Here is a 17,329-nt window from a genome sequence, read left to right as displayed (position 1 = left end):
TCACTCTCCTGGCTCGCTCGCTCGCGGCTCCGCTGCCTCCAGAGCTGTGAGCCGGGGCGGGTGGGGCTTGGGGTAAAGAGGGCCCAGCACCGAGGTGGGGCGGGGCGGGGCTCCGCGAGGAGCGGGGCTCGGAGGGGCGGGGTTCTGAGGAGGCGGGGCGGGTGGGGCTTGGGGTGAAGAGGGCCCAGCGCCGAGGCAGGGCGGGGCGGGGCTCTAAGGGGGCGGGGCTCTAAGGGGGCGGGGCGGGGTGGGGCTTGGGGTGAAGAGGGCCCAGCGCCGAGGCGGGGCGGGGCGGGGCTCTAAGGGGGCGGGGCGGGGTGGGGCTTGGGGTGAAGAGGGCCCAGCGCCGAGACGGGGCGGGGCGAAGCTGGGCGGGGCTCTGAGGGGCGGGGCGGGTGGGGCTGGAGGTGAAGAGGGCCCAGCGCCGAGACGGGGCGGGGCGGGGCTCTGAGGGGGCGGGGCTCTGGAGGCGGGGCGGGCAGGGCTGGAGGTGAAGAGGGCCCAGCGCCGAGGCTGGGCGGAGCTCCTGGGGGGCGGGGCTCCGAGGGGCGGGGCGGGCAGGGCTGGGGGTGGAGAGGGCCCAGCTCCAAGGCGGGGCGGGGCTATGCTCGAGGGGCGGGGCTATGCTCGAGGGGCGGGGTGGGCGGGGCCGGGTAGAGGCGGGAGCGCTGGCGCCGGGACCCACCAAGGTGCTCGGAAGCCACCGGCACGCACGCAGAGGTGAGACCGCGTGTTAGGCTCGCCTGGCTGAGATGCGGGGTGTCCCTGCGGGGCTCAGCGAGGGTGGCCACGAGCGCGGCTGGCCCGCTTCTATTAAGTTGGTTGGGGTAGAGGAGAGGGTGGGAGAAAAGACAAAAGAGGGTGCAGTGGGGTGTGGGGAGAAGGCAGAGAGGCTGTCCCCAAACCCTCTCCATCCTGGTCAGGTCTCGGAAACGGAAGGGGACCATCCGACCTCTGCCCACGGAGCAGTCCTGATGCCAAAGCTAGGCATCCTGAGAACTTTCTCCAGACAGGACTCCGAGGCGTGGGGGGGTGGAGCGGGGGAGGAACTGCATTGCTGGGTTTGCATCGGAGACACCCGAGTGCTTTGCGCGTGGATGGGGAATGGGGGGGAGGAGGGGGTTGGGAGGGGTAGGGGTGGCTGTGGGAGGGGGCAGACACAGGGTAACCTGTCCTGGGACACCCATCCTTCCCTTCGGGCGCAGTCTGAGAAGGTTAGGGATGACAGGGCGGGGGAGCACCCCAGACCCGGTTTGTCCAGTCCTAACCTGGCCCTGAATGAAGAGAGGAGTAGAGGTTGGAAGGGAGTCCCATTCCCGCCTCCACCCCCCCCCAAAAGAAACAAAAAACCGGGAGAAAAGTGCGTGCTTTTTGTTGACAGGACATCTGGACCGGGTCCCCTTCCTGACTCCCCCAGCCTCAAAGCCCGCTTGTGAGGTTGCACAGCCAGAGAACAGCACAGCCGCCGGCTGCCACACAGCGATTCGGAAGAGGAAAAGGTAGGTAACAGTGGTCTGGATTTTGGGGTTGGGGGTGGGATAAAATGTGACTACTGGGGGTTACCCTTTGCAGAGTGGGTTCAGAGGCCTTGAAGTGTTCCTGCTCTTATACTGGCCTCTAGGGGCACATTTTTCTTTAATGCAATTTTATTATTATTATTATTAAGGTGCTGTACAGAAGGGTTAAGCACTTCATAAGTCAGGCAATGAGAACATTTCCTGTTTTGAACAATGTCACCCCTTATTTCGCTTTCCCTCAGTTTTCCTCTCCTGTCCCTGCCCACAAAGGACATAGTTCATTTTTAGGGGTATCGTTGCTTGAGTTTTGCTGGACCAAATTAAGATCAAGTCAGGGGCTCCCCCTGGAGAAAGTTTGATAAGAAATGAAGGCAAGGGAAAGTTCCTTAGGCTATAAAAGACACTTGCTTAACAGATACTGAATCCTTACTGTCTTTTAACTGGATAGGTTCACTTGCATAATCACCCCTCCCCTGACTGCTTACCGCATCATCCCTCACTGGGGAGCCCTGTCCCAACTCACTCTTTAGATCTTGTTCTGTTTCTCCACCTAAGACCTCCTTTAATGTAACAACAACAACAACAACAACAACACACACACACACACACACTCTACTTCCTCCAGAGGAAAGACAAAGACAGGAGTTCCTGACAGCTAGCCAGAGTCATAAATTTTGACATCTACCCAAGCCAGAGAAATAAAGCATGAAATTCCAGTAGCCATGCATTATCCAGTCAGAGCCTTTGACAGTTTTAGGGGTGTCACCTTCTGGTACTTTGTAGGGGATTAGTAAAGGTACAGAGCACTTCACAAAGGCATGTGATTTGAGTGATGAAGACTGACACTTTACCAGGCTGAATTTTCCCCAAGACCACATCTTCTTTGTATTTGCTGCCTGCTTATTCAGGTCAGTATACACTGTATATGTATACCAGCCACAGTGGCGAGCTAGGGGACAAGTAGGGCGAGGTGCTGTCCCTGAGCTCTTTTACTCAAGGCTAGCACTTTGAGCCACAGTGCACTTCTAGATTTCTGGTGGTTAATTGGAGATAAGAGTCTCACGGACTTTCCTGTCCCTGTTGGCTTTGAATTGAGATTCTCATTTCTCAGCCTCCTGAGTGGCTAGGATTACAGGAATGAGCCATTGGGGCCCAGCTCAAGTTAATCTTGACATGAGTTTTTTGTTGTTTTTTTTTGGGGGGGGAATCATATTAGAACCAACTCCATTGTCAGACTTTACATGTCAACAGGGAGAAAGATAGTACTGAGGACTGAATAAGAAGCTCTATCATTTGAGCCACACCTCCAGACTCTTTTTCTGACATTGGTTCTTTTCCACACTGTGGCTCACTTTATCCCCCGTGGGTAGAGGGCTATGATCCTCATACCTATGCTTTCCCATGTCACTGGGGATAAGAGATACATGCATGGTACCACATCTGCCATTGGTGAAGACAGTGTCTCAGTTCAGGCCTGGCCTTGCACCGTGACTGCAGTTTCGCTAGGGCTACAGGCTTGAGCCACTACACCTGGCTAACCCAAAAGACAGCAGGATTTCCGGAGACCTTTTTTTCCGAGTCCTACTTCTTCATGTTAGTTTAGTAATGAAAAGTAAATGGAGCTCAGGCTCCTGAAAGTTAAAGTTAAATGAGATTAAATGTAGATTAAGGAAGAGCAAATTATAAATTTGACCCAGAAGAGATTTAAGAAAGGCAAATCTTATTCATCAAACGCTTTGTGCTGTTGTTTTGGAAATCACTCTCCACCTTGCAATCCTCCTATCTCAACCTCTCAAATGCTGGGATTATAGGCATGCACTACCACTGTAGGCTTGCCAACTGCCTCTTTTGCTTTAGTCACTTTAAAGCAATATTTTGGAAAATTGGAAATAACATTATCCTTCTGCACTTAAGACAGAAAGACTTTTGTTAGTGTTTCTTTGAAGCATGTTAATAGAGATGAGCTATTCTTGTAAAAAATTTATAACCTCTCATTAAACTAAATGCAGGAGCCATGGCTCATGCCTGTAATCCTAGTTACTCAGGAGGCTGAGATCTGAGGATTGAAGTTCAAAGCCAGCCTGGGCAGGAAAGTCCATGAAACTTATCTCCAATAAGCCATCAGAAAACTGGAAGTGGCACTGTGGTTCAAGTAGTAGAACACTAGTCTTGAGCTGAAGAGCTGAGGGACAGTGCCCAGGCCCAGAGTTCAGGCCCCATGACTGACAATAAAATAAAATAAAATAAAATGCAGGAATAGTACTACTATATGATCTGAAGCAAAATACATTGCATTATTTGTTATTTGCTTGTATTAAAAAATATTTGCTTTTGAAATTCTAGCACATAATATGTGTCTACTTATGAACAACTTTGCTTTATCTTCCCAGCTTATTAACCAAGATATTCTACATTTTATGACCCTTCCTCCTACAGCCTTTTACTTTAAAAAATGGCTTAAATCTAGGCATCATAAATTCAATAAAAAAATTCAGCCCTAAAATAAATGTCACTCATCACATATTATACAAAATAATTTAGTTAATAAATCCTTAGTTACACATCCTCAGCTAGGGTTGAAATGTATGTTTCATATTCACTTAAACACAGATATTCATGCTTGGGTCTTTGCTAGTTTTGGATGCTCCAATATATTGGAAGAGGCTTTCTGAAAATATTTTGAAATCCCTTCTTGTCTTCTATCGGGGACACTTGATTATTGTGTTGTATGTAGTATGGCCAGTGGTGGAGCATAGCTCCCCCTTGTGTGAGGAATCAGAAGCAACACGTGGGAAGAGCTCATTTGTATTTGGTCATTTGATCCGGAACTTGATTAGTATGTACATTACAAGTAGGCAATATAAAGATGGGAAGATTAAGTCCTTGCCTGCGAGAAGATTAGAATCTAATAAGGAGACAATGTGAAAACAATTAGAGGACTGTGTAATTGTGATCATGGAGATATACTCAAATGCAATTAGAATGTTCGGGAGTAGGGAACATTTGGGCTGGCCCAGTCATCTCAGAGGAAACTTGAGAGAGGAGGTGGAGCAAGCTCAGACTTGAAGAGTGAAAAGGTATTTGCCAAAAGGGGTAGAGGATTTCAGGTAAAGAAAAGGCTAGCGTACAAAGGCAGGAAGGCTTGGAACATGTCAGATACATGTAGAGAAGAGTTGCTATAGACTAGACCAGGCCCAGGGTAGAGATGGACCAATGGGGAAGGATACCAGATCACAGAGCGCCCTATGTGTGACAGTGAGACTAGGTTTTACCTAAAGTAAAGAAGTGAAGTGGTCCTATTTGCCTTTTAGAAAAATCAGAGGCACTGAAGGAACAGTCAAGGGCAAACATCCATGAAGTAATGAGTCCTTTGAGTTTGATATCCAGATATTCATTGGAGAACTTTCAGTGCCCAGGCCCTGAGTTCAAGCCCCACAACTGACAGAAAAATAAGCAAACTCACTAAAAGGACCTGAAAATGATCATATCTAGTTGAAAATGAGGGAGAGCTTTACCTGTCCCGTGCTACCATGTTAATGAGGGAAGAACTGCACCCAGACCAGAACTATCTCAGGAGTCTATCCAAGACCTGCTAGAAGAGGAGATAAAGATGGAGTAGGCAGGCACTGATGGCTCACGCCTGTAATCCTAGCTACTGAGGAGGCTGAGATCTGAGGATCATGGTTCAAAGCCAGCCCAGGCAGGAAAGTCCATGAGACTCTTATCTTCAGTTAACCACCAGAAAACCAGAAGTGGCGCTGTGGGTCAAGTGGTAGATCTGAAGAGCTCAGGAACAGCGCCCAGGCCCAGACTTCAAATCCCATGACCCAAAATTTATTTTTTTAAATGGTATAACTAAAAAGCCTCTTCTTCCCAACTGACAGCTTATTTGTAATATTCTTCACATTTTCCATATTCAAACTCAATTCATCCTATGAAGCAGACATGACTTTTCCCAGTTCTCACTAAAGCTAGGTCTCTGTAGAGGTCACGGAAATTGGGAGAAGCAGAGGTGAAATTCAAACCCTATGGAGCTTCTGGATTCCACAGCTTACATTTCATATCACTTAGAACTGTGTGTGCATGACTCAAGTGCTAGAGTGCTTACCTAGCAAGCTCAAGGCTCTGAGTTCAAATTCAAATATTGCCAAGAAATGAGCTGCATGATTACATTATGGCACCCCAGCAAGAGATTTGCTGAGATGACACTGCAGAGTGAACAGAGCTTGGACCATTGGTGCTAAAGTCCTCCCCACTCCCCCTTCCCCCCTCCCTCTCCCCCCTTCCCCCCTCCCCCCCCCCACCCTCAACCTCACATTTTAACATTTCTTTTTTTGTCGGTCATGGGGCTTGAACTCTGGGCCTGGGCGCTGTCCCTCAGTTCTTCAGCTCAAGGCTAGCACTCTACCACATGAGCTCCAGCACCACTTTTGGTTTTCTGGTGGTTTTATTGGAGATAAGAGTCTCATGGACTTTCCTTCTCTGGCTGGCTTCGAACCATGATCCTCAGATCTCAGCCTCCTGAGTAGCTAGGATTACAGGCGTGAGCCACTGGCACCCCACACATTTTAACATTTCTGAAATTAGGTGTGTCTTGCCAGTAATGGCTGTCATGGTTTAAGTAGTAATTCTCTCTCTCTGTCTCTCTTTCTCTTTCACTCTTTCTTCCCTCCCTCCCTTTCTTCCTCCCTTCCTTCCTTCCTTCTCTCCTTCCCTCTCTTCCTTCCTTTCTTCCCTCCTCTCTTTCCTCTCCCCCTCTCCTCCTCCCCCTCCCTTCCTCCTTCCCTCCTTCCCTCCCTTCCTCCCTTCCTTCCTTCCTTTCTCCCTCCCTTCTTTCCTCCCTCCCTCCCTCCCTCCCTCCCTCCCTTCCTCCCTTCCTTCCTTCCTTCCTTCCTTCCTTCCTTCCTTCCTTCCTTCCTTCCTTCTCTCCTTCCCTCCCTTCCTTCCTTCCCTCCTCTCTTTCCTCTCCCCCTCTCCTCCCCTCCCTCCCTCCCTCCCTCCCTCCCTCCCTCCCTCCCTCCCTTCCTTCCTTCCTTCCTTCCTTCCTTCCTTCCTTCCTTCCTTTCTCTTTCTTTCTTGTATGTAAAATAATAGTAGGCCTTGTGTGTCCAGGTTCCATTTCCCCAGTATTCTGTCTGTAACGGGACAAATAAGTTCCAAGCTCAGTAGTCTGGCAGAGAAAACCAGTTAATGAGCTGCAACATGAGCTTGGAATTCAAGTGTGAGAGAAGGGTCAATGTGACTGATGTGAGCCTCAGGAAGACATCTGGCCCAGCACTACATCGTGGGGGGGGGGGGCAGGGGCTCCTTCAGAGCTTATTCAGGTGAACTAGAGTTCAGTTGTTCTGAATTCATCACAACTGGAGTCAGAATGCTTGAGAAAGCTTGGTCTGACTGCTGTGGGCGGGGCCAGGTCTGGGAGTCAGTCCTCTAATGTGCAGTGGGACTGTATACTTAGCAGAGCTGTTTGGCTTCTGTTGCTTTGGGAACAAAGGAAGAAAGCTAATCTTGTTATAGGCTCTCTCTTTTACCCTAAGGCTTTAACTCAACAGTTACTACAGCTCTTTTTTTGTTTGTTTGTTCTGTGATCTATCTGCTTGTGCTAGAGAATTGTATCTCTTAAGTAATCTGAGAAGAAAGGAGAAGCTTCAGCGGTAATGTTGGCACTGACTGAGGAAACTAGGGGTTAGGAAGAGAGCACAGGATAGCAGAGCTGAGCTGCCAAAACTTTAATCAGAACAAAGCAAAAACAAAAGCAAAAACGATGGAGCTAGGAAGACTGAAGGGTAAGGCCCAAAAAGGTGAGCTCCAGAGATGAGGAACCGGTCTAGTTTATTCTCCATTGCAGCTCCACCACCAAAAAAAATAATGTCTAGAGACCAAGTGCTCACACCTGTAACTCTAGCTACTCAATAGGCTGAGATCTCTGAGAATCATGGTTTGAAGCCAACCAGGCAGACAAACCTGAGAGACTGGTGTCTCATCAACCAGCAAAAAGCCAGAAGTGGAGCTGAGGCTCAAGTGGTAGACCACACACACACACACACACACACACACACACACACACACACACACACACACACACACACACACACACACACACACACACACACACACACACAATGTGCCTGGTCCATAGAAGGCACTCTATAAATGTCTGTTGTTACAGAATCACCTCCAGCAAAATGGCTGCTCTGGGACACACATTCCCTTTCTATGCTGGCCCCAAGCCCATCTTCCCAGTGGACACCACCTTGGCTGTCATCATCACCATCTTCCTGACTGCCTTGGTCATCTTTATCATCATCCTGCCTGGCATCCGGGGCAAGACGGTAAGAAACAAATCCAGCCCTGGAGACCCAAGACCCAGAGACACCTCAACCTCAGAATATGAGATACAGACTCTGTCCACAACCAGATTCAAGGAAAAGACTCCAGTGCTGAGAAAAACATCACCACCACCCTTAGCAGGGAGTTGTGTCTCCCCTTCCCTCCACCCCCATTCAGAAATCCAATAGCGAATTCTTTTTTTGGTCAGTCGTGGGGCTTGAACTCTAGGCCTGGGCGTTGTCCCTGGCTCTTGCACTCAGCCACTTGAGCCACAGTGCCACTTCTGGTTTTTCCTGCTTATGTGGTGGCCTCATGCATGCGAAGCCAGAACTCTACTGCTGAGCCACCTTCCCAGACCCCCTGTAGAGAATTCTTGTCCACGCTGGTGTGGTCTGATCTCAATGGAATCCCTACCTCTCCCCAAATGTGGGCAGAGGCAGGGTGGGGAAGGGAAGAAGGCTCCGCTTCCTGAGCCTGCCTTCCCTGTGACTCAGAGGCTGTTCTGGCTGTTCCGGGTGGTGACCAGCTTATTCGTCGGTGCTGTGATCCTGGGTGAGTGCCAAGCCCGGATGATGACGACGTGGGCAGGCGTCCCTGTCTCCTGTAGCTCGCTCGGCAGCCTGCTTGCCTCTCTTGGTTTTTCCAGAAGGGGTTTTCCATTTCTGCTGGTGATCCAGCTACATCCCTCTTGTCCCTGCACTCATTCACTTGCCCAGAGAAGGTGGCAGGGAACCCTTCTGTGGTTGTCTCTCCTCAATATTTGGATCATAATGACAGTGGCCAGAAGACTTCCGGGGATGGGGACAGGAGTGGAAAAAATGAGGGAGGGCTGGCGGCTGGCTTGGCTTTGGTGATTAGGCAGGAAGAAGAGATAGAGTCTATGTTGAAACTATCTGCATTTGTCCATTAGGATATAGGCTAGGATACTCTTCTAGCCCCGCCCCCTGTTCCCCTGCACCTCAGTGAATGTTCCTGAGTTGGGGCAATGTATACAGAGTTGTAGATCTTCGATTTTGGTGGTGGTGGTCGTGGGGCTTGAACTCTGGGCCTGGGCGCTGTTCCTCAGCTCTTCAGCTCAAGGCGAGCACTCTACCACTTGAGCCACAGCACCACTTCTGGTTTTCTGAGTGATTTATTGGAGATAAGAGTCTCACCGACTTCCTGCCCAGGCTGGCTTTGAACCTTGATCCTCAGATCATAGCCTCCTGAGTAGCTAGGGAGACGCAGGAGCCACTGGTACTTGGCTTAGATCTTGGATTTTCTAACTCAAGTATTCTTTCCCAACAATGGTGGTTTGACTTCCTAGGCGCCAAACCCTGGGCTAGTTTATGGGTCTGCAATGATGATGGCCCATACAGACACGAAGCCCTTGTAGCTCTCTCCTTATTGGCTAACCTCCACCTCCATGAGTTCCCAAATACCCAACTCCTCCACGCCCCGCCCCCCCCACCTTCCCCAGCTGTGAATTTCAGCTCTGAGTGGTCTGTGGGCCAGGTAAGCGCCAACACAACATACAAAGCCTTCAGTCCGGAGAGGATCAGCGCTCGCGTGGGGCTGCAGGTCGGGCTCAGAGGAGTCAACATTACACTTACAGGTAAGGGAGGGTACTTACGTGTGTGTGTGTGTGTGTGTGTGTTGGAGGGATGGTGGGAAGGGTAGAACCAAAGCTGTCATCTCTCTGTTGAGAGATGAACCCCTGGATTTCTGCCCAGTGGAGATGAACTGTTATATTCCCCAGGAACTCCGGTGCAGCAGCTCAATGAGACCATCGATTACAACGAGGAATTCAACTGGCCTCTAGGGGGCGCCTACACCGAGGCCTATGCCAAGGCACTGGAGAAAGGCCTACCAGATCCTGTGCTCTACCTGGCCGAGAAGTTCACCCCTCGAAGCCCATGTGGCCTGCACAACCAGTACCGCCTGGCTGGACACTATGCCTCAGTCATGCTGTGGTGAGCCATGGAAGGAGAGGGATAAGTCCTCCCAGACTAGACGCAGGAAGCCCATTTCTTCCATCTCTCCTTGTGTGTGTGAGCATTCTGAATGGGATGGGCTGGTCTATGGGTCGCCAAGCGTGGCTGGTTGGGAAGCCCACAGGCAGGAATCTCCTCCTCCTTAAGTCCCTGAGTCTCCACATGGGTCCCTTTAGTCTTACCAGCAGATACAGGTGTCCAGGCCTGTTCTCACTGAGTCCTGGCTCTTCAGGGTATCATTCCTCTGCTGGCTGCTGACCAATGTGATGTTGTCCATGCCTGTGCTGGTCTATGGTGGCCACATGCTGCTGGCTACTGGCATCTTCCAGCTATTGGCCTTGCTCTTCTTCTCCACCACCACGTCACTCACCCCACCCTGCCCCCTCCGCCTGGGCACCGCTGTGCTGCGAGTTCACCACGGTCCTGCCTTCTGGACCACCTTGGCCACAGGTGAGACCCACTCCTAACAACAGGCACTGTGGGACTCAGGGCTGAGAAGGCACCGTTAGGTTGGGAGGTTGAGGATCTGCTTCTAGAGGCTGAGATAACTTCTGCCCTCTTCAAAGCCAGAGCCCTCAACTCCTGGATTTCTCCTCCTGATGCCATTTCTTCTTCTTCCTTATATGCTTGCTTCCCTGTATCTTCTCGCTCTGTCCCTTTTTACCTAGATCCTCCCTGGACACTCACGCCTGTCATCCTAGCTACTCAGGAGGCTGAGATCTGAGGATCATAGGTTCAAAGCCAGCCCGGGCAAGAAAGTCCATGAGACTCTGATCTCCAGTGAACCACCAGGAAACCGGAAGTGGCGCTGTGGCTCAAGTGGTAGAGTGCTCGCCTTGAGCTGAAGAGCTGAGGGACAGTGCCCAGGCCCAGAGTTCAAACCCCATGACCGACAAAAAACAAACAAAAGAATTCCAGCTCCATGTCTCCTCTCACGTAGCCCTAAATCAGTTTGTCCTACAGTTTTATTCACCTCCTATCCCCCCCCGCCCCCGTCTAACCCTTTGTGCCCCTATTTACCTCTTTTCTCCTCTTCTTCCTGTTTTTAGAGGCAAACTCTCTCTCCTCCTCCTCCCTTTCCTTCTTCTCTCCTTCTTCCTCTTCATCCTTCTCCCTCTTCTTTACTCCACTGCTGTCTCTCCCTCTGCAACTGGGATACAACTAAAAGACGAATGGGCTGAGAATCTGGAAATGCAGAACACTAGACCCTCCTCAGTCATATGACTGGAAGCCAGCCAGTCCCTTCTCTGAGCCCTCATTACCCTGAGAGTGGGCCCAGGTCTCTCTTAAAGTTGATGTTCCTATGAGATCTCCTTGGGAAGGTATTCCTAGAGCTAAACACCTGTGGCCCTCATCCTCAGGACTGCTGTGTATGCTGCTGGGCCTGATCCTGGCGGTGGCCCATAAGATGCAGCCCCAGAGGCTGAAGGCTTTCTTCAACCAGAGTGCGGAGGACCCTGTGCTGGAGTGGAGTCCCGAGGAAGGAGAACTCCTGACTCCCCGCTACAGGGCGGTGACTGACAGTCCTGAACCCCAGGACATTCCCCTGTCAGAGACTCCCTCTGAGGCATGCTGTAAGGAGGAACACCCCAAAGATTCCGATTGTGCCCTGTAACTCCAGACATGGAGAGGAATTCCTCTCCGAATCACAGAGCCCTCAGGATTCACCAGAACAATCAATGGGGGGCGAGGGGGGAGGGAAGGTGTTGAGGGTTGTATTAGACGCACAGCTCCAACCTACAGGTGAAGGAAAGAAAAAAGGAGGCTCTACAAAACAAAAGCCCTAAGGTACTGAGGAGATGTGGCTCCTACCCAGAAGCCCTGTTGCTATGATCAACCCAAGCGAGAGTGGCTCTTATTTTTGCACAGCAATGCACTTTTCCTGGATGCTTCCTCTCTGTCTTCAAGGTGTCATTCAGTGAAACCCAGCTTTCTCCCAATAAGGAATGTGTGGGGAGGCAGAGAGGATCCGATGTGATCTTCTTTTGGTCCTTCTTGGCCCTCAGCTACTCTTGTTTTCTTTCTGTCTTTTTTTTTCTGGATCACCTTTTCTTCTAAGTGACCTCTTGGTCTGCACTGGAACGAGGAGACCACACATCTCAGGCCGGGTCTAACATTAACCAGCTGTTCCACATTCACTTTGTGCCTCAGTTCAGTTCCCAGATATATCAAATGAGATTGTAAGATTTGCCAAGGATTTTTTTTTTAAGAAAAATAAATAAATCCTAAGATGTATATTTTTATACCTGACTGGCATTTACCTTGGCACTAAGACAGTCTTCCCCCTCACAAAAAACAAAACTGGGAAGTATTAGTAATCAGTTCCAAACCCTATTCCTTTCCCAGTCCATTCAGCTTGGCCAAGAGAAAGAATAGGAAAGTCACTGCCTGGTCACTAAACCCTACCCAATCCTGCCAGGGCAGCTCAGGAAGCTGGCGCCGGTTGATTCCTATCTGGCCCCACTAGAGGGCGCTCCTCCCAGAGCCTTTCTGTTTCGTTTTTTTTTTTTTTTGTTTTGTTTTGTTTTGTTCTGGTTTGTTTTGTTTCATTTTTGCTTTTCGGTTTCTCCAAAGAGAATGAGATTCGCAGAATTAGAGACTGCAAAGTAAAAGTTGTTTACAGCCCAGCTAAACCTCTTGAGGCACATGGATTCCAAGAACCCAAAGAAGCCATGGAAATTGACAGGAAAAAAAAAAAAATTAAAGGCTGGGTGCTAGTACTCATGCCTGTAACTCCAGCTACTCAGGAAGCTGAGATCTGAGGATTGTGGTTTGAAGCCAGCCTGGGCAGGAAAGTCTGTGTGAGACTTTTTTTTTTGGTTGTGGGGTTTGAACTCTGGGTCTGGATGCTGTCCCTCAGCTCTTCAGCTTAAGGAAACTGCTCTGCCACTTGAGTCACAGCTCCACTTTCTGTTTTTTGGTGGTTTATTGGAGATAAGAGTCTCATGGAGGGACTGGGAAGTTGGCTCAGTGATAGAGTGCTTGCTTCACATGCATGAGGCCCTGGGTTTGAATTCTCAGCATCACAGAAGTGGCACTGTGATTCAAGTGGTAGAGCGCTGGCTCTTGAGCTAAAGAGCTGAGGGACAGCGCCCAGGCTCAGAGTTCAGCCCCACAACCGACCAAAAAAAAAAAAAAAGTCTCTATGGGGCTGGGAAGGTGGCTCAGTGGTAGAGCGCTCGCCTTGCATGCTCAAAGCCCTGGGTTCGATTCCTCAGCACCACATAAGCAAAAAGAAAAAAGCCGGAAGTGGCGCTGTGGCTCAAGTGGTAGAGCGCTAGCCTTGAGCTGAAGAGCTGAGGGACAGCGCCCAGGCCCAGAGTTCAGGCCCCATGACCGGGAAAAAAAAAAAAAAAAGTCTCATGGACTTTCCTGCCCTGGGGCTGGCTTTGAACCTCGATCCTCAGATCTCAGCCTCCTGAGTAGTTAGGATTACAGGTGTGTGTCACCAGGTGTGTGTGACTTTTATCTCCAATTAACCAGCAACTCCCCCCCCCCCCACGGAGTTATGGCTCAAGTGGTAGAGTGCCAACCTAGAGCAGAAAAAAAAGGCTAGGGGCTTGAGTTCAAGCCTCAGTATACACACACACACACACACACACACACACACGCACGCACGCACGCACACACACACACACACACAAAAGCTTTTAAATAAAATAATCATAAAGTTTATTTACAACCCATCCTGCTGCAAGTGGGCAGCATGTCCACTGGCAAGGAGGGGGGGTGGGGAACAAACAGCATAGTGCTCTCCTCCCCCATCCCTCCTCCTCCCCCCTCCCCCCCCCCCCCACTGACTGCCCCAGAGACCTGGCCAGGCACTGAGTAGCTGTCCAGCACTGTATTTCCTTTACAAGGCAGTGGTGATCTTTAAGTGTGGGGTCCCCAATCGCGGGGTGCTGAGGGTGAAAGGCGAGTTACTGTAGCCCTGGACACTTTGATCCAGAAGGATGCGAAGAACACGGGGCCGGGTGTAGTGCAGCAGCACCACCGCCCCTCCCAGGAGGAGGCTCAGGAGGCCTGTATGGGGGGGAGAGAGGGAGGGGGACAGGAAGGGGAGGGGGGACACAGGCGTGAAGCGGACACAGCAGGGAAGACTCCAGGCTGGAAACCGGGGGCCCTGTCCCCCACTCCCTCCCCTTTGGTGGTGGGGGTGGGGTGGGGAGGGCTATCCCTGGGAGTTCCCTCTCCAAATGCGCATGCGCGCTCGCTCCTTCCTCCCCCCCACCTCCCCAGCTCTTGGGTTCTCACCCGTGGCCAGCGTGACCCAGAAGGAGGCGCCGTAGCGGGGCGTGAGCGCCGCGGAGCCCGGGCGGAAGGTGCAGAGCGGCACGGAGGACACCGAGGCGAAGGCGAAGACGGCGAAGAGCGCGAAGGCGCCGGTGGCCAGCAGCGCCAGGCCGCCGTACAGCGCGGCGGGCGTGGACAGCAGCGCGTTGGCGACGATCCAGAAGCAGAAGGCCACCCTGGGGGGGGGGGGGGGACCGAGTCCCGCGATCGGTGATCGGTCGGTGATCACACCCGGCCCCGCCGCCCCGCACACCGCCCCGCGCTCACCACAGCGTGGCCGCCGCGTAGTGCCCCGCCAGGTGGTATTGGGGGTACAGCCCGCAGGGGCTGGTCGGGGTGAATTTCTCTGCCAGGTAGAGCACGGGGTCCGGCAGCCCCTTTTTCAGGGCATTCACGTACTCCTTGGTGTAGTCTTCGTCCAGACGCCAGGTGAACCTCTCGTTGTAGTCGATGGTCTCGTTCAGCTGCTGCACTGGGGTTCCTGCAAGGGCCGGGAGGGGAGGGAGGGGCGGGGTCAAACGAGGGGGACCCCCCCTCCCCACACACACACCCTGTACAAGGTCATGGACCCGGAAACCAAACTGATTTCCATTGGGTGGGGTGCCCCCGGGGGTGGGGTGGGGAGGGGGGGGATGCACCAAAGGTTTGGTGGTGCTGAGGTGTGTGTGTCTGTGTGTCTGTGTGTGTCTGTGTGTGTGTGTTTCTCCCCAATCTGAGGGCTGGGAAGAGGGCAGCTACCCCTCCCTCCCACCTTCCCTCCCTCAACCATGGCCTCACCTCTGAGGGTGATGTTAATGCCCACCAGTCCCACGTGCAGACCGACATGGGCTTGCACACGCTCCACACTGAACGCCTTGTACGATGTGTTGGTCCACACGCTGCCCACGAACCAGTCTCCACTGAAGTGCACAGCTGTGGGGAAATGCATATGGTGGTGGTGGTGGGGAATGGAATTTAAGAGAGTAATGAAACAGAAGAGAGCTGGGTCTAGGGGGTCCAGAGAACTGGGGGGGGGGGTCTAGGAGGTCCAAAGAGCTTGGGGGGGGGGTCTAGGGGGCCTAGCACAGAGAAGAGCAGAAGGGTAAGTACTGTAGAGGGGGCGTGTGTCACACACTTGCCATCGCAGCTTTCCAGTCACTGAGGCAGGACAGACAGACCAGGGGCGACAGTGAGTCCAGGTCTCAAAGAAACAAACTAACACAAGCCAGGTGTTCCTGCCTCACACACTGGCAATCCTAGCCACTGCTTAGGAGAATGAGAACAGCTGGAGGCCAGCTGTTCAGAAAAGCCCATTGCAACCAAAAGACTCTTGGGGGTGGCAACCTACAACTGCCATCCTAGCTAGTACAGAGAGCCTAAAATAGATGGATCGTGGTTCAGGCAAGAAGCAAGACCTTAGGTCAAAAATAACTGGTGCCAAAAAAAAGAGGGGGAGGGCGCTGGAGGGGCATGCTTCTGTGGCGGACCACTGCTTAGCAAGCACAACCTTAAGTTCAAATCCCGGTGCTTCCAAAACCAAACAAAATACAAGACCAAAAATATTGGGCTGGGAAGGTGGCTCAGTGGTGGTAGAGTGCTTGCCTTGCATGCATGAGGCCCTGGGTTCGATTCCTCAGCACCACATAAGCAAAAAGAAAAAAAAAAGTCAGAAGTGATGCTGTGGCTCAAGTGGTAGAGCACTAGCCTTGAAATGAAGAGCTAAGGGACAGCGCCCAGGACCAGAGTTCAGGCCCTACAACCAGACCCCCCCCAAAAAAAGACCAAAATATGTTGTTGTTGTTGTTGTTGTTTAAAAAAACCAATATTCAAGAGTGGATAAAGAAAAGTGTAGGAAGTGGGAAGAGGAAGCAGATCCCATTTCCCCAGGTACCCTCTTCCCACCCCATTCCTCACCCTTTTCCCCCTCCCCACGGTCTGAATCACATACTCACCCACAATTTCTGCACCTATGAACAGGCTGAGAAGAACTCTCACCAACCAGAACCAGCGCTGCAGAACAGACACTCAAGTCAGCCTCCAAGGCCTCTCCCTCCACTCCCTGCCACTTCAATCTCAGTCACACTCCCGACCTTTTACCGCTGATGTCAACATGTGCTTTTCCAGGACCACTGACATTTTGAAGGTGCTTTTGTTATTGTTGTTGTTGTTTGGTCATATGCTCCCCCCTTACCTGGTGTCCAATTTCCAGATCCACCCTGCCTAGTACTCTCTGGGCACTTTTACACCCCCAGCTATCTGGCACCTGGCCCCCAATTCACTTCTCCCCAGCCACTGCTTGGTGAGGCTCAGTGAGTTCAGAAGTATTAGGAAAGAAAGCAAGGATCACCCCCCCCAAAAAAAGAGGGAGGCCCCAGTCTTGGTAGCCAAATAAACGAGGTGGAAATGTAGGTATTACTAAGTACAATGGTTCCCTGGCAATTAAAATAAAAAGATTGACAGCCACTAAGATTGAGGGTGGTCTCGTATTTGGAAGAAAAAAAAGAAAGAAAAGAAAAAAAAGCAAAAGCACAATCTAGGTTCTGGAAGAAGGGAAAGTCTAAGGCAATGACTGTAGTCTGCTACAACTTAAAAATCCTGTGTGGGATCCTCTTAGTCCCTAAGAATAGGACACCCATGCACAGCCAAACCCCTCCTTTGGGCCAAGACCAAAGGAGAACATATCAGTCTCAGCTGCTGGGGTCTGTCCTGGCAGGAAAGCCGTCACCTGGAGGACAGGATAGTTTGATCGCAGTAGAGGGAGATCATGGAGCTGGTTATTAGACTGGGTGCCCACTCTCTGCCACAGCTGGGGTTCCTTTCCAGGAGACCTTGGATCAGGAACTCCCCCTGCTCTTGGTTTAAGAAAAAGGGTGGGGGGAGGGGAGTTGTTCTTGATCCAATTAGATTTCTGAATTCGTTTCTCCTGACCCTATGTTTAATATTTCTGGAGATCCTTGCAATGGTCTTGGTTATCCTGGGTTTTAGGCAGGACTCCCTAAGATTTCCCCCCCTCTCCGGCCCCCACCCACCCAAACACCCCCACCTTCCCCCCAGCTTTTAACACCCCTCTTACCGAGTGACCACGGATCCCAGGCAAAATGAGCAGGAAGCTGGCAGCCAAGGCCAGGAATACCAGAATGACTATGAGCAGTTGGACGCTGAAGCCAGCAGCATGCCGGGGCTGAGGGTAAAAAGGCAACACACCGTTCCACAGGGTCATCCTGCAAGCAGGGGTGC

At 51.5% G+C, this 17,329-nt stretch overlaps 2 protein-coding genes across 2 annotated transcripts; one reads left to right on the top strand and one right to left on the bottom strand.

Moving 5' to 3' along the window:
• The first annotated feature begins 661 nt into the window (after positions 1-661).
• Positions 662-12,056, top strand: LOC138816140 (dual oxidase maturation factor 1-like). The gene is made up of 8 exons (XM_070005681.1): positions 662-720; positions 1,382-1,499; positions 7,687-7,849; positions 8,342-8,399; positions 9,307-9,441; positions 9,586-9,799; positions 10,053-10,270; positions 11,182-12,056. The coding sequence occupies exons 3-8, from the start codon at positions 7,703-7,705 to the stop codon at positions 11,433-11,435; spliced, it is 1,026 nt and encodes a 341-aa protein (XP_069861782.1). The 5' UTR covers positions 662-720; positions 1,382-1,499; positions 7,687-7,702; the 3' UTR covers positions 11,436-12,056.
• Positions 12,057-13,652: 1,596 nt separating this feature from the next.
• On the bottom strand, positions 13,653-17,317 carry LOC138816139 (dual oxidase maturation factor 2-like). Its single transcript, XM_070005679.1, has 6 exons — positions 17,166-17,317; positions 16,045-16,102; positions 14,891-15,025; positions 14,381-14,594; positions 14,075-14,289; positions 13,653-13,843 (listed from the first exon to the last, which is right to left on the bottom strand). Exons 1-6 carry the CDS (start codon positions 17,310-17,312, stop codon positions 13,674-13,676), a joined length of 939 nt encoding a protein of 312 aa, XP_069861780.1. The 5' UTR covers positions 17,313-17,317; the 3' UTR covers positions 13,653-13,673.
• Positions 17,318-17,329: the final 12 nt, after the last annotated feature.

The sequence above is a fragment of the Dipodomys merriami genome, unplaced genomic scaffold, assembly GCF_024711535.1.
Source record: "Dipodomys merriami isolate MVZ:Mamm:240054 unplaced genomic scaffold, mDipMer1.0.p SCAF_69, whole genome shotgun sequence".
Classification (NCBI taxonomy): domain Eukaryota; kingdom Metazoa; phylum Chordata; class Mammalia; order Rodentia; family Heteromyidae; genus Dipodomys; species Dipodomys merriami.
This window is presented reverse-complemented; position numbering and strand designations above follow the sequence as displayed.

What these genes read in the sequence shown, in the direction of transcription:
- LOC138816140 (XM_070005681.1), top strand. Translation starts at nt 7,703, where the DNA reads ATGGCTGCTCTGGGACACACATTCCCTTTCTATGCTGGCCCCAAGCCC. An exon ending in AGTCAACATTACACTTACAG is followed by an intron (nt 9,442 to 9,585) that starts GTAAGGGAGGGT and finishes TATATTCCCCAG; the next exon opens with GAACTCCGGTGCAGCAGCTC. An exon ending in TATGCCTCAGTCATGCTGTG is followed by an intron (nt 9,800 to 10,052) that starts GTGAGCCATGGA and finishes CTGGCTCTTCAG; the next exon opens with GGTATCATTCCTCTGCTGGC.
- LOC138816139 (XM_070005679.1), bottom strand. Translation starts at nt 17,312, where the DNA reads ATGACCCTGTGGAACGGTGTGTTGCCTTTTTACCCTCAGCCCCGGCAT. An exon ending in CATTAACATCACCCTCAGAG is followed by an intron (nt 14,595 to 14,890) that starts GTGAGGCCATGG and finishes CGGCCCTTGCAG; the next exon opens with GAACCCCAGTGCAGCAGCTG. An exon ending in TACGCGGCGGCCACGCTGTG is followed by an intron (nt 14,290 to 14,380) that starts GTGAGCGCGGGG and finishes CCCCCCCCCCAG; the next exon opens with GGTGGCCTTCTGCTTCTGGA.